This window comes from Mustela putorius, unplaced genomic scaffold (assembly GCF_011764305.1).
Source record: "Mustela putorius furo isolate JIRA1106 unplaced genomic scaffold, ASM1176430v1.1 tig00001069_pilon_pilon_pilon, whole genome shotgun sequence".
Classification (NCBI taxonomy): Eukaryota; Metazoa; Chordata; class Mammalia; order Carnivora; family Mustelidae; genus Mustela; species Mustela putorius.
In genome coordinates this window covers 2,666,604-2,683,516 of record NW_025421558.1, presented here as the reverse complement: position 1 = coordinate 2,683,516, position 16,913 = coordinate 2,666,604, and the positions used below count along the sequence as shown (strand labels likewise).

General features: G+C 37.5%; 1 protein-coding gene across 2 annotated transcripts in view; it reads right to left on the bottom strand.

Moving 5' to 3' along the window:
• Positions 1-16,913, bottom strand: part of SLC36A4 (solute carrier family 36 member 4) — a 55,083-nt gene that overhangs the window by 17,044 nt on the left and 21,126 nt on the right. For both annotated transcript variants that reach the window (XM_045087200.1, XM_013061948.2), the window contains 5 exons: positions 16,773-16,868; positions 14,846-14,930; positions 9,680-9,907; positions 7,612-7,710; positions 599-768 (listed from right to left, as the gene is read on the bottom strand). In XM_045087200.1, the coding sequence (XP_044943135.1) occupies positions 599-768; positions 7,612-7,710; positions 9,680-9,907; positions 14,846-14,930; positions 16,773-16,868 (678 nt within the window). The remainder of the gene's footprint in view (positions 1-598; positions 769-7,611; positions 7,711-9,679; positions 9,908-14,845; positions 14,931-16,772; positions 16,869-16,913) is intronic.

The following is a 16,913-nucleotide window of genomic DNA, read 5'->3' as shown; positions in this document are numbered from 1 at the left end:
CTTTTATAAATAAGGAAGCATGTCAACATGGTAATTGCTGCCAATAATCTTTTTAAAATCCCCAGAGACTAAACTCTGGAAGAAGGAAAAACCCCATTACTTCATTTTGTAGAATATGGTTCTAATATTAAGAGAATATTAAGAGGCACCATATTATTTTTTTAGTAATATGTCCCATCTGTGTTCTGAAAGGATCTGGGGTACATACCTATTAAGGCTGACCAGTAAAACAGTGAGGGTCATAAGTGGTGGCTTTTATTATTTTATCAGGAATCCAGGGTGTTGGATTATTTGGCAACAAATACAAGTATTACATTTTTTTATTACAGTGAGTCCACAGTAAAAGAATCCACATTTTACTTTTATATTTTACTCAAATTTGGAATATGTTACAATTTTTCATCTTTTTAAAGAATCCCAAACAAATCTGTAAAATCACAGATGGTCTATTCTGAAGATTATGAAAAAATTCAAGGTTACACAAATAAGAAAGCACAATAAAATTTTTAAATGTTTAAACCATAAATCCAAAAATACACCTTTATCACCAAATATCGGTAAGCTGTATCTAAGGGCTAACAAACTCGTATCTACCTACCATACATCCTGGGGAAGATTCAAAGTTATGCTGCCTTTGATTTCATCACGGAAACACATATATCCCAAGGTAGCTAAGGTTATATACAAGGTTGTAACGATTCCCATGCCAATATTCAAAGCTTGGGGGAAGCGTTTTGATTCTTTCATTTGATTTTCCAGTGGAAGGACCTAAGAAGAGATGCAGGTAATACAAGTAACTGAAAACAATCTAGTATTCCATCTTACACATATATGTATATTAATCTTTCTAGAGTTTATATGCACATTTTATTTCCTTTAAAATAAGACCTAATTCAATCAGAGAAACTCCATTATCATATAATCTCTCTGATATGAGGAATTTGAGAGGCAGGGTGGGGGTTGTGGGGTGTAGGGAAAGAAAAAATGAAAAAAGATGGGACTGAGGAGAGAGACAAACCGTAAGAGACTCTTAAGCTCAGGAAACAAACTGAGGGTTGCTGGGGGGGGGGCTGGGGTGGCTGGGTGATAGAGACTGGGGAGGGTATGGGCTATGGTGAATGCTGTGAAATGTGTAAGCCTGATGATTCACAGACCTGTACCCCTGAAGCAAATAATACATTATGCGTTAATGAAAAAATAAAAATAAAAAATAAGACATAATTACCGAATATTTTTATTGGTGTTATATATATTTTTACACTACAGATTTTTCAAATCCTTAAAATAAAAACATCTGAAATTAGCTCTTAGCAGGCAAACCTGTCAGATTTTTTTTAAAATAAACTTTTTTTGGGGGGAATAATTTTAGATTTACAGAAAAGTTACAAAGATAAACAAAAAACTCTCATACACCCGACCAGTTTGCCCAATTGTTAACATTTTAAACTACCAAAGTACGTTTGTTACCACTAAGAACCAACATGGGTTCATCACTATTAAACTCCACATTTTATTTGCATTTCATCAGCTTTTCTACAATGCCCTTTTTCTGTTCCAAGGTGCCTTCCAGGATGCCACACTGCATTTTGTTACCATAAACCTCCTTGGTCTTCTCTGATCTTTGATGGTTTCACAATCCTTCCTCATTGTTCATTATCTTGACAGTTTGGAGAGCAGTGGTTAGGTGTTTGGTATAATGTCTCTCTGGCAGGGTTTGTCCGATGTTGTCTGATGTCTGCACACTGGGGTTGTAGGTTTTAGAACAAGATACCATAAAGGTGAAATGTCCTTCTTACCACACCTTCTACCAATATGATTTGTCACTGGTGAAACTAACTTTGATCACTTGGTTTAAGGCTGTGTTTGCCAGGTTTCTCTGCTTATAGAGGTCTTCTCTTCTTTCTCATCATATTCTGTTCACTACAAGCCAAGTCACTGAACACAGCCTGTACTCCAGGGACTGGGGAGAGTAAGCCACACCTCCTGAACGGGAAGTGCCTACATAAATTATGTGGGAATCCCCCCATATATGTATTTATTTAACCACCTGTTTATATTAGTATACATTCACGTGTATTTGTTTTATATTGTGGATATGAATCCAAGACACTTATTCATTTTGTTGCTCATGTTCTTCCAGCTTTGGTCATTGAGAATGCCATCAGGTTGCTTCCTGTATTCCTTTGCATGCCTCCGTTCTTTCGGTTTTTTGCTTGTTTTCTTTTCAGCATTTACATACTTTCTAGAACTACAAGATACTCCAGACTCATCTTGAATGTCCTTGTTTCAGCCCTAGAATCAGACGTTTCTCCAAAGAACTTGGGTTCTTTTGCTGTAAAGTGGTACTTAGAAGTCAAGATCAGGGTGCTGGGTGTGCCCATAGCTACTGTGTAACTCTCAGCTGATGTGATAGGAAATACGTGTGTGCACACTATCCCAGCTATACTCATGTCTGTAATTGCTTCTACAGCTAGCCACCTGTAGCTACTGTCTGTCAATGCAGTGAGATGAAAAAGTTATTTTTATTATGTGCAGGGAAAAAAAAAACCTTGAAAGAAAAGAAAGAAAGGCTAATTGAAGAGTTAAGTTTTTTAGGCAAATCTTCAGAGGTTTTGGCCAAATGATTTGACCATACAGTTAAAGATACTAAGAAATAGGAGTAGTAAGAGAAAAACAGCAGCAGCAAGCACACTTACAATGTGCGAGGGGTTCTTCTTTTTTAATTAAGTTAAAATAGTCATATAACATTAGTTTCAGGTGTAAACATAAGAATTTGGTATTTATATACACTGCAAAGTAATCACCACAATAAGTCTAGTTACTATCCATCACCATACAAAATTACAAATTTTTCTTCTGTAATGAGAACTTTAAAGATTTATTCTCTTGGCAATTTTTAAATATGCAATAAAGTATTATTGCCTGAAGTTACCATGAGAAATGGGCAAACCTTTAGTTCGACTCACCAACTAAAAAGGAGATAGGGCTCAAATAAATAAAATCAGAAATGAAAGAGAAGTTACAACTGATACTACAGAAACACGGAGTTTCATAAGAGACTACTGCGGATAATTAGATGCCAAAAAATTGAGGAACTTGGAAGAGATGGACAATTCCTTGAAATATACAATCTTCCAGGACTGAATCATGAAGAAATAGAAAATCAGAACACTAAGATTACTAGTAAGGAGATTAACTTTAAAAAAACTTCTAACAAAAGTCCAGGACCAGGTGACTTCACAAGCAAATTCTACCAAAATTCAAATAATATTTAAATACCTCCTCTTTCCAGATACTTCCAGAAAACCGAAGAGGAGGAACAATTTCAAATTAACTTACAAGGGCAGCATTACCCTGATACCAAAACCAGACAAGGGCACGGAAGAAGAAGAACAAGAAGGAGAAGAACAAGAGGAAGAAGAGGGGCGCCTGGGTGGCTCAGTGGGCTAAAGCTTCTGCCTTTGGCTCAGGTCATGATCTTGGGGGCCTGGGATCGAGCCCCGCATTGGGCTCTCTGCTCAGCAGTGAGTCTGCTTTCCATTCTCTCTCTGCCTGCCTCTCTGCCTACTTGTGATCTCTGTCTGTCAAATAAACAAATAAAATCTTTAAAAGAAGAAGAAGAAGAAGGAAGGAAGGAAAAAAGGAAGGAAGGAAGAAAAGGGAGGGAATTATAAGCAATATTCCTGATGAACACAGGTGCAAAAATCCTCAACAAAATATTAGCAAACCAAATTCAACAATACATTAAAAGGATCATATATCATGATCAAGTGGGATTTATTCCAGGGATGCAATGGGTCAGGATCTACAGATGAATTAACATGATACACCAAATTAACAAAATAAAGTTTAAAAATTGTATGATCATCTCAATAGATGCAGAAAAAAACACTTAGAAAATTCAGTATCTGTTCATGATAAAAACACTCGATGAAGTTTATATACAGGGAACATTACTCAACAAAACAAAGCCTTTTAAAACAGGCTCACAGCTAGCATTAATTCAAAAATGAAAAGTTGAGAGCTTTTCCTCTATGATCAGGAACAAGTCAAGGACGCCCATTCTCGCATTTTTATTCAGGTTAAGTGCTCCTTTAATTCCAAATGATAACCTTGCTAGATACAGTATTCTTGGTTCAAAGTTTTGTTGTATTTTTTTTTTCCTTTCAGTACTTTGAATATATCATGCTACCCCCTTCTGATTTTTCTGGTGAAAAATCAGCTAATAGCCTTAAGAGGGTTCCCCTGTATGAAACAAGTTGCTTTTCTCCTGCTGGCTTTAAGATTCCCTCTTTGATTATGTATCTCTGTGTGGATCTCTTTGGGTTCATCTTATCTGGAACTGCCAGTTGAACTGGGTGACTCTTTCCTTCCCCAGGTTAGGGAATTTACAAGCCATTCTTTCTTTATTATTTTTTGGCATCTTTTTCCCTCTCCTCCTTCTAGGATCCCTATACTGCAAATGCTATGTTGCCTGGTGTTACCCCAGAGGTCCCTTACGCTCTCTTTACTTTCTCAAATTTTTTTTTCTTTCTGCTGCTCTGTTTGAGTGAGCTCCACTGTCCTGTGTTCGAGGTCACTGATCAGTCCTGCTTCATCTGGTCTGCTTCTGAACCCCTCTAGTGTATTTCCAGTTCAGTAATTGTTTGTATTCTTCAGCTTTATGACTTCTGTTTGGTACTTACTTTTCTTTTGCTTTTTTGAAGAACATCCATTGTTCTCCCAGGTTTCAGGAGCATCTTTATGGCCATGACTTTGAACTCTTTAACAGGTAGATGACTTATCTCCATCTCACTAAGGTCTTTTTCTGAAGTTTTGTCTTGCTCCTTCATTTGGAACATATTCCTACACCTTGTTTTTCTTAACTCTCTGTGTTTGTTTCTATGTATTAGCTGAAACAGCTGCATCTCCCAGTCTTGAAGGAGTGACCTTGTATAGGAGACGAACTCTATCATTCAACCTTGCCCTAGCTCTTGGTTGTCTCTTGGACCTTTGTGATTATCTAAGTAGCCTAATTTATTCTTGACAAATTTCAGTTGTTGAAGGTGTGCCAAGGCCTGCCAGTGTTCCAGTGTAGGGATTTAAGTCAGTACCAAGTTTCAGGATGATGGAACTCAGATCCTCAGGAAGTAGCTTTTAAAGTATGGAAAGACACAGTCCTATGGTACTTTGTAAATCCTGCTGGCCTCTAGACCAGGAGATCTGGAGGGGTCTGCTGGAAGGACAGTTGCAAATTCAAGGCTTCAGATAGAAGCCCCTTTCTGGGGGGAACCAGCAAGCTGTAGCAAGACCAGAGGGCACAAGATGGTATTTCCCTGTTTACATTCCCTGAGAGCATTTCCACAGCCTCAAGATATGTGACAAACCTAAAGCCTATCCCTCGGGTTAAAGCTTCTGCACCAGCAAATAGGCCTTTTTCACTGGCCGACTTGTGGTGCATTTCAGTCTGCTGTCTGTGTAGTGCCCTCAGTGTGGCAGGCTGCCAAGAACTTTCTTTCCCATTGTTCAAGTCTCATGGGGCTCTGGCACACAAACCCTCCTACACCCCAGAGCCAGGTGATCAAGGGGCATCCCCAGTGTGGACTACGCTCGCCCACAGCTTTATTTAGTAAGGAAGGGCAAGGACACTGGGGGCAGGGCACGGCCACCAGTGTTAGAAAGGCAGCAGGAAACTGCTGTGTTTGTGAGTGTCCACCTGGACAACCATGAGAGAGCGGGGAACCACGGATAGGGTGCTCGCCAGTGCCTCCATCCCTGGGGAAAGTCCCAGCTTGTCCCTGCCCCTCCAGCAGATGCTTTTAGACCAGCAAATGAATCCCCTTCACATAGAGTCTAGGTTCCTTTCAAACTGCAGCTTTCATGCCAGTTTCTGAGTCCATATACAAGTCCTTCAGAAGGAGTTTCTCAGATCCCAACAGCCCTTTGGATCCTTTGAATGTAAGCCTAGTTGGGGGCTTATCTCTCGAGGGCAGGTTTGAAGGGCTGGGATGCCTGATGTGGGGGCACAAACCCCTTGCTCAGGGAAAAGCTCCAGGCCTATAAGATCCCTCCCTGTATTGGGTCGCTGCAGCAGGGGCAGAGTTTCTGGTGAGAACATATCTCTGTCTCCCCCATCCAGATGGTGCCTCCTCCATCTGTCTTGAGGTGGACCTTTTACTCCTTTGCTGTGGAGCAGCTGTTCAGCTAGTTTCCAGGTCCTTCTCAGAGGCCATTATTCCACATGTAGTTTTAGTTGTAGTGTGTCCATGGGAGAAAGGGAGTTCAGGCTCTTCCCTTCTTGCCATCCTGGACCACCCCCTGCCAGGGATTTTTCCAGATGCTTTGCAGGCAGCACCTCATGTAATCCTCACAATAGCCCTATACCACAATAACTCCAGTAGCAGCTCTACTTCTTAGGTAAGTCAGATCCATATGGAAATATTAACTAGTTAATAGGAGAGAGAACCATCTGGATGTTCTGGAGATAATCCAGACCTAAAATAAGGGACTATGGTTAAGAATGGTGCCAGCACAGCTAGCACCATGTAGGCTCCCTCTGGGGCAAGAAGCACTGTGGGTGTTTTAAATGTAATTTCATTTATGGGGAACTATGAAAGAAAAATAAACATGCCTTGATTACCAATGGAATGGGGGGAAACGGACAAAGTGAAATGAAACGTTCCAATGTTTCAAGCTTGAGTGACTGAAAGTAAAACTAAGAGAAATAGGGAAATGAGAAAGTGAAGCTAGCTTTGGATTAAGAAAGTCTATGTCAGCTTCAGAGCTGTCGAACTTGAGATGTTAAAGGACAACTTAACTAGGTACGTCTAATAGTTAACGAGAACTTACTGGTTAAAGATAGAAACGAAAATCTGCAGTTATGTCTGTAACCGTCATAAACAGAACTGTAAGAATTCGTGAGAATTCTCTAAAGAAGAATTAAGAGAGAGCAAGAACCCAAGTAAAATGGTATAAAACTGTCTTCTAGGTCGTATTTCATCTGTGGTTCATATAGGTATGTGTAAGTGTTTTCCCTCCCGTACTAAACCATTAGACATGGAGAGAGCAGAGAGTGATATTTTATCTTCCCCAAATGTACACATTCCAGGCTTTAAATAAACTGGAAGCATCTTAAATGGAAATACTTAATATCTGAGGATCCTTAGGGTGCTTGTATTTCTTGGTAGTAGCTTTATGATAACATCATTTCTCAAAACAAACATGATATGTATAAATCTAAAGGGAGAATTTATATTTGATTCTTCTATGTAATGGCAACTTTGTAACAATTTCAATTCCCTTAAAATCATCTAGTCTATAAAATGTGATGCTTGGGCTCTTTCTGAATAATTTGGTCTTGGCAGACGAGATAGAAGACAGATAAAACAAAATTGGCCATGAATTGAATTTTGAAGCTGGGTGATGCTGACAAGAAAGTTCATCTACTATTCTGTATTTTGTCTTAGGCTTGAAATTTTCCATAATAAAGTGTTAAAAATCTAAACTGAACTATAATTCAAATATAAGCTACCAAACTACAAAACAAAAAAGAAAAAATGCATTTTTTAATGTAGTTGGACTACATAAATCTTTGTGTTGCCTTAAAAATAATAATAAAGAGTAAATCCTTACCACTCCTATGCCTTCAAAAGCAAACACAGCAGTACCAAAAAAGAGTGGGTATTTTTTCCAACCAGCCACTATTGGAAGGTTGTGGGGACTTGGCATATTCTAGAGAAAGAAAACAAAATAAGAGAAGTTAACGTCTTTACTTATTTTAAATTCTTTAAAATAAAGAGCAAAATCATATACTTCTGAGTTTTACAACAGCAAATGTATGTTATAAAAGTGAGTAATTCTTTCAATAAACACTTTAAGCATCCTATGTTAAATGTAGCCAAGCTGTTAGGACTTCACTGCCAAAAGCCATTGTTTCCCTCATGCCCACACATTCCATCTGGGCTAAACGCTTCTGATTACCTGCTGCTACCTTCAAGTCCCGGGCTCTTCACTCCAGGTATGGCTCCTGGCATGACAGGAAATACACAAGCATCCTCAGTCTGAACTGAGAGCCACGGTGTCAAACCCCACTCACGGTGTCCAATGAAATCCATTTTCTACTTTGTTTCCATTGCTCTTTCAGTCTCCGAGGTACCTGCTCCTAACTTTGGCTTTTTTACATCATAACTCTGCTGCTTCCTAGTACAGGTCTCCTCCTGGTCTCTGTGTCTTAAACTTTACCTTGACAGTTCTCATTACCCTCATTATTTGTACATATTCCTTGACTTTGGCTTTGATTACTTGGTCTTGACGCATAGCCTCGTTCCAACTTTCACTATCTGGAAACTCACAAATGCACATCTTGTTCAAGAGCTCTGGTTCCACAATGGCTCTATTTTCCAGCTACACCTAGACTGGTTCTCACTCTGCCCTAGTTAACTGGAAGTGGGATTCAAGACAAAGGAAACAGGATGAAAAAAGAAACTGAAGTGTGAATGCACATGGATAATCTGGGAAATAAAGAGGTCTAGAACATCTGAAGCACAGGGAGACATGTTTGCTATAGTGATGATACATGATGGAAAACACAAGCTATGGTCAAAGTGAAAAGGGTAGTAAGTGTCTGAGTCATTTGATAACATCAACAGTTACTCAAGGCTCACACTGTTCCCTCTACCCAAGGAGCCTCCTTTTCTGCTCCGCTAACTCTTACAAGCTCAGCTAAGGATTCATGAACTATGGAAAGCCTTCTGAGACCTTCCGGCCTGTCCCCTTCCACTCTTATGTACAGTAAGAAAATGTCGACAGATTTTGGAATTTGGTGGGGGAGGCAGGTATGAAACAGAGTTTGTAATAAACTGCCAGTGGAGGTTTTAGAACAACTGCAGCAATAATATACAAAATGGGTTGGATGAGAAAAGAAGAGAACAGGAATGCTTGACCTTTTCTGAGTCACTGGCCCCTTTTGAGAAATGAAAGCTATACAGTGCTCAGTAGAAGAATGCATATATATATAAACATTAGATCTTGCAAATATTTTGACTGCATCTGCAGATCCCCTGAATCCCATCAATCAAAAAAAAATTTTTTTTTAAGGAATACTTCTTTTATGGTTGGGCTCCCCAGACAATGGACAATGAAATCAACCGAGGTCTTCTGATTAAGAAGTTACAGACTAGGGCAATGGCAGTGAACAGACTAGGGCAGTGGCAGTGAACTGAGATGGTAGCAGCAAATAAAGGAAAATTAAAAAATAAAATAAATAGGAAAATAAAAGCAAATAAAAGAAAATTTAAAAATTATATCTATACTCCATCTGGAAGCTGGTTCAAATCTTAAAAGAGTAAACAAAACAGTTCTGAGGTCTTTGTTTCATGTTGCACTGTGTATTGAGGCATGATCTTAAATCTCACAGCTTCCTAGGGTGGGTATTACTCTTTTCTGCAGCAAAGTCATAAAGCCCAGAAGCATATTTACCAAAATCTAAAACCAGACCTGAACACTAAGCCTGTGCTCTATGGCACACACCTTTCAAGCTGATCAGTATCCCCCAACCAGAGACCAAAGTTGACTCAAAGTTGATCGGTATGCCACATAACGAGGCAGGGGTCTTTACGTACCACTGCTTTCACCTCCAAAGTAAACAAAGAATTTACTTATTAAGAAACACATATGACAGTTAAAAACATATTATACTTACCCTAATGACATACTGATAAATTATCACAAGGCTGACAGCCATGGAAATGTTGGCAAGGAATGAAAGCACAAACAGATTCTTTAGCTCACGAATGAAGACCAAAAGAATTATGAATGGTAGAAAGCAAAGCATATATATCCTTAGGTCAATACTTCTTCTCTCGCAAGGGTTTGAAGAATTGGTACTGTTCAAAAGAAATACTTTACTCTCCAGGAATCCTTCATGAACCTATATAGCATTACCAGGAGAATAAGAAAGAGGGGGGGGAAATTCCATCAACTTATAAATAAAAAAAAATAAAGAAAATTATTATCTATATACTCTATGTTAAATTCCTTTATGATTAGTCAAATATTTACCTTTTTCAAGATAGTCTAGCTTCTTAGAAATATATATTTATCAAGCTTAAGGATAATTAAATAGGATAATCTTCTTTGCAAAATAACTTTTTATCATACTGTAAAAAGAAGGTTCACTAGAAAATGATGAGGATGAATTTACTAATTTATTTTGAAGCTTTGTACTCATGATCCCTGCAAAGGTTCAATTTGTTTTTGAGATAATCAAAAGTGGATGCATACTTGTTAAGAATGACCATATCCTGAGGCACCTGGGTAGCTCAGTGGGTTAAAGCCTCTACCTTAGGCTCAGGTCATGATCCCAGGGTCCTGGGATCGAGCCCCGCATTGGGCTCTCTGCTCAGCGGGGAGCCTGCTTCCTCCTCTCTCTCTGCCTGCCTCTCTGCCTACTTGTGATCTGTCAAATAAATAAATAAAAATCTTAAAAAAAAAAAAAATGACCATATCCTACTACAACTTATTTTCTTCAGAGGAGGAAGCAAGCTCTAAGTTCCTCTAGGAAATGTACAGTTGTCAAGATAAAGTTTAGAAATCATAGTCTAACTTTAAAACTGTTTTATAAAACAACTGTTTATAAATTATCATCACTATCAAAAAATACTTAATAAGAATCCACTAAATTCATTGATGGCCATGTGTTAGATGTAGGTAAATTTCTGCTAGAGCAATACACTTCAATAAATCAGTTTTACCTTAAAATTTATTCAGCCATTTCTATAAACCAACATTTAGTGTTCAAGAGAGATATAATAACTTATAGTTTATATATATTAAAAATGGTCTCTTATCCAATTAATTCTGTGATCCAATTTACTAAACTAGAAATGAAATTATAAAGGATTTTAAAAACATTCTTAAAAACTCACAGCAGAGGCAGACAATATTGTAATTTAAATACTAGTGAAAATCTACTTGCCCCCAAACACTGTACCCCCTCCCCACTGAACACATGAACGTGATCAAGTCTCCAGATACATCAATTTTTAAGAACCACAGCCTACAGTAATAACAGGAAGCAGTTTTTGAGGACTGAACTAACGTGGTACACAACATCTCATCTCATCCTCAAAACAACTCTCTCTGAGGTGGGTTTTAAGAAAACAGGTTTAAGGAGGGTTAAAAAAGCTTACGTAGTATCAAGTCAGTAAGTGGTAGTTCTAGGATTCCAGCCCAGGCATGAGACTAGAATTCAGATTGTGACAACTGCATGCTTTAACTGGACTAAATACCCCCATTGCAGAGGGGGCCCTGCCCAAGGAGCCGCCTGGCCTCTACTCTGACATCCCTCTCTCTAAATATACTAAGTATTAAGAGGCCTGCAGGTCAGAAGTTTAGAACAAAAATTATAGTATGACTAACAATTCAAGTGTTTATTTTAATTTTATATTTACAACTTATGAAAAGCAACGTTTAGTGTATACATCATCTTAAACTGCAGGGACTATATTTACGAGTTTAAACTAGATAGGCAACTTGTAACTCACACAGTGCTAACAAACTCTCAGGTTACATCAGAAACCACTTAAACTGCACACCTCATATTTATCTTGTGACTGGTCATCACAACTTTCTATTTTATATTTTACAATTTGAAATAAAAGATTGGTAATTCACGTTACTTGGTTTTAAGATTATAAATTTTTTGTTGACTCAATTTTCCCAATTGCAAATTTATTTATAGCCAGATGCTTCTGTATCTAAGAAGTACTGCCCATAATCAGATTAGATAATGATCAAAATTAAGCTCTAACAAGGATACCTGGCAAGAGAAAATCAGTTACATAACCAATTTTAAAAAGGGTAGTTTGAATGGTGAGATGGTTGAGAATATGAAATTAATTCTATCACAAATATCTCATAATAATTTAGTATTCTTTGGCAGAAAGACAGTTATAAAAATTGTCAGGATTAAAAAATAAAATAAAGTGTAGATACATACCCAGAGCAAGATTCAGGTAAACATTTGAGTCCTTTGATGCCCTCTAGAGACAGATATTGGCTATCTAATAGGACTTCCTATGATCTCACATGTTTACCAAAATGCAAAACACTGAAATAAATATTATAAAATAAAATTACTAAATTCAGTTGTTTCCATTTAAAGCTTAAATTTACTAACATCTACTACTTATGAGTTTTCAATGATTCAGTAATCTAATGGTTAGAATTCCAAAAGTAGATTATGTTCTTCAGCAAAGCGAAAATAAATGCAGAACTAAAGACCCTGTATTTCTAAACTACTTCACATTTTGCAAAGGCTTTCACAAACTTTTTGTCAGCTGAGCCTCATGGTAAGTTTAGGAGGAACAATGGGAGATTTTGTTGCTATTCCCATTTTACAAGTAAGGAAACTAAGGCTTGACCAAGGATAAGGGGATCTTGACCCATGTGTGACTTAAAACTGAGAGTAGGGATTTGAATTTGGACCTTCTGTCTCTGAAGTCCATGGTCTTAGGTTAACATTATGTATTTTTTCTGTTAGTGTAATATCCTTTCCCCATTCTTCATGCCCATATATACTATTTTTATCCTTCTGAAGTTCTCTAGAGTATCTTAGAGTAAGAACAGAAAGGAGCTACCCACAATGGGCTAGAATCCTGGAGGCACTACCCATCCTTCCCCCTCCCTCCCCCCAATGCTCATAATGACTTAATGGGACTAAAAACAGCCCTGCGGCAGTTACAGAGCAGGAGGTTCCCTGTATGTACTCCCATCTCCCTGTATGGCAACTAAACCCCCACTTCTCTGATTTGATAAAATATTGCATCTTTGTTTTTATGTGGATTAATGCAGTAATAAACTTAAGAGTTTTAAACTGTAAGAGTAGTAGACGGTAAGGTGGAACCACCAGCGTGTCTACTGCTGGAGACTGCCGTCAGATGCGGGCTTCTCTGAAGCGTCTGTCTCAGGGACCATCTGTCCGCTCTGCTAAGGCGAGGGGTTCACTATTGCTTTCAAAACCTCTCTCAAGTCTGAGCATCTTTTTCCATGTTGCTTTTTATGCCTCAAAAGGACTTTTGTCCTTCTATCTACAGTAGGCAATTTCCTTCCTCCTAGAAAGTCACTTTTTCTACCTGGTCTGCTTAGAATATGTGCAAATGATTTACATTCTTCCAGTCAACTTTGGAAGCAACTGATTCTATTCTGCAGGAAAACGTCACCAGCCCTAAGCTTACAGACATCTATTCTGTCATACTGCACGCACACACAGCTAAAATCAGACATGATCCTGTCCAGTGACGGGTGGCAGCTGGGTCACAGACCTAGGTCTCAGCTTGAGTCACACGACTTAGGGCACACTGCCCATGCTTTGTGAGAGTCAATTTACGCATTCAAAAAACGAGCATTGTACATTACAGAGTAGTTGTAAAGACTAAATGAAAAAATGTCATACTTTATTAACATAAAATTATAAGGCATTATTAGCATTATCCATAAATTCAAATCAAGCTTTTTGGAAGCTCTCTTGGGAAATATTAGAAAAGACACATTATTGCCAAGTTGCACAATCCTAAAAAGGGATCATTTCCCTTGTATTCCACATAAATGACTGGTAAAATGATGTGTCTTATCAGTTCTTAATACCAGATAGCCTCTTGACTGAGTTAATAGTCCAAAGAATAAGCAACTTGTGGAATTAAACACTTGTAAATCACAAGCACATCAACTGTAACAAGCAATGCTAATGAAAGCATTGACTCTCTTATTTATAAAGAAAGGCTGACTCAATGAGCCTTTCCAATATTAAAAATCTAAGCTAGAGGCTTTAGCAAATTATGTCCCATACACCAAATCCAGTCTGCCACCTAATTTTGTAAATATGATTTTATTGGAATATTACAGTTTATATTTGTTTATATATTATTGTCTATGGCTAAGCTGAGAAGACCATATGGCCTGTGAAACTGAAAATAATTACTATCTGGCCCTTTCCAGAAAAAGTGTGCCATCCCTGCTCTAACTACAAAATGAAGCATATTTTATACTTGAGAAAGTAAGCCAAATATATACTTATATTGCTACATACAGACTCTTTAGAAAACATATTTACATCATCATTTTGCATTAAAATGCCTACAAGTTCTACATACTACTATGTAAGATGTCTACTACTGCAAAATGCACGCGTGGACAGTTAATGAACGTTATTGATGAAAATAATGATTAAAGAAGAACAGGGCATAATGTACTAGTTACAAGCTAGAGCGCATAAGGAAATGTGTTTCGGCATTGTTTGGATAGAGGAGCTTTTTTTATTTCAGTGCTTTGCATGTTTGTTCAATTTGACAGTCAGTCTCTACCAAGACTGCAAACCACTTGCTTGTAAAGCAAATCCTTAAAGTATGGAGACAATTTCAGAACACTGCACATTTTTGGATGTAGTATCTTTCCAGATAATAGCAGTAACTACTAGATTTTAGTAATACCCACTTTTTACTTTACTTTTTAGGTTACTGGCTAAAACCTTATATATTTATTTATGAAAAAGCAATATGCTCCCCAATATGCTCCCCAAACATCTGTGTTTCTGCTAAATTTCAGGTATCTAAGAGTCAGTTAAATTATGTCCAGTTCAGATCTAACAGAACAAACACTACTGATACATAATGGCAAGAAAAGTAAAATCAACAACAGTAGTAGAAAATCCAGCTTACAAAAAAGGAGACGAAAGGAAAATTTATAAAGGAACATGGCTTATGAAAGGAACACATTTCCGTGTTCAACCAGGGCTTACTCAGAGGAGATCTGATGCCATAACTATAGAAGTGGGAGAAACTGATCTCAATAGCTGGAGGAAAATACTTACTTGTTTTACATTTTCAGCTAAGAAGACAATATAAACACTACAGAATCCCAGCTGTGTTATCACCAGAAAAAAGTCAACCACACTCCTGAAAAGAGATACCCACAAATAAGATCACTAAGAGCTGCTGATACATCAATATATTTTTCTCTTTTTAAACTATTTTAAAACATTTTGTTACAGCTTACATTCTTTTCACTTCCTTCAAATAAGAAATAAACAAAATATGTATTTTTCTACAAACGGCACACATTTATAATCGGTAGGTCACTAGAATTATTATTGAGCAAAAAGATGTTCCATTAAGTTAAAAGGTGAAAATTTCCCTATCATTTATTTCTGAAATTCAACAGTCTGAGTATCTGCTTATAAAACAACTTAGAAAACATTTAATCTTTTAGATTAGGCCCGTCTCTCCTGCTTCTCGAGAACTTTTCCTGATTAACCCAGGGTACTTCCCAGCCCTCCCGGCTTCATATCATTTGCAAGTATGATGAGTGAGCAAGCTCTCCATTATCCAAATCACCAATAAGAACACGGAATGGGAAAGGACTGGGGGCATGGCCCTGAATCATAAGACCAAAGACCCTTCCAGTAGCTTAGCTCTGTTATTGTTTAATGAGATACTTAAGAAAATTCTAGCTACATGAAATAGTGCACAGTAGTGGAAAGGGAATGTCACCAGTCAAATTAGCATAGTTTGGGAATGGTAGTTCTAAATCTGCATATCTAGTAATAATACACAGCCCACATTTCTCTATTTTGTTTGGAGAACGATGAGTGGTTACAACAGCATGCACCTACTAATTCATTACAGCTTTTATCTGACCACGGATGTTAACGTGTCAAACAACCTGGTCCACAGATCTATACACCTTCCTTCTCTCATCTGAAACTGGAAGGGCCCTTGCCTATCTTCACTCTTGTCATAACTACAGCTCTCATAGTTCTTCGGGGATCTCCCTTGTAAATAATCTTGGTACCCTATAACAAATTCAAGTCTCTTTTCTCTGATGAGCTCCATTTAAGTATTCCCTTAAGATCTTTTCATCCACCTTGGATTTTAGTATCCTACTAACAATCATTCCAGCCACATCTACTTGGAAAGTCATTCTTCTTGATAGAAAAAAACGGACAAAGCTGTGTCTACTCTGGGGCAGAAAAAGGAAGAAGATGGGGTTCTGGGGCAAATCCTAGAGCATAAGGCCATTTTCTTCTTCTTCTACTTGGCATATCAAGAACTCTGAGCAGTTCATAAACAAATCTCACTTCCTACAAATCTCCAGAAAGGCCATATTGAACCATAAAGTCTCTTAGCACTGTTTTTTACCCCCCTGCTCTTAATTTCCCTTACACATATCACTGGTACTACAGTGAGCATTTTGTTGATTACCCATGCTTATTTTTCCAGTCCTGTATTCATCTGGCTTTGATCAGTCATGTATACCAATGATAGTTACATTTAAACAATAAGACAGTAAAATTAAGATTATGCTAAAATACACACTTCAAATATCCCATAAGCATATAGCTAAATACCACAATTTAATCTAAAATAATGAGTCTGCAACATTTTTCTTGCTTTTTCTCCTTTCCTTAAAAACATATTAGCACGATTATGTCATAGGTTAGCCAGATGCTTTATAAATGTCATTTTATTTAAAATACTATAGTAATCCTGTGAAGTAAGTATCACCATAAAGTCATCTGATGGTGAGAAAACTAAAACAAAATGACAAATCATTTGATTCAGGTCATAAAACTGAAAAATGGTAGAGTTGAGATTTGAACCCAAGTCTGTGTAATTCTAAAGATTATATTTATTCCCCCAGCTTTATCATACTTCTATTCATGTATCTTGCCAAAATTAAAATAGTTAAAAAATGATGTGATTTCTGTAAGCAGATATTAACAACATACAAGTGCTTACCGTCCCCATGCTGCTTGCTTCTGAAGACAGCTCCAAGGACTTACTTCCATAGCAAAACTCACAGTGTCACTATAACCTAATGTTGACTTTTTGAACCTGTAATTTAAGGACACATGTGCATATGAAAAAGGAAAATTTGAA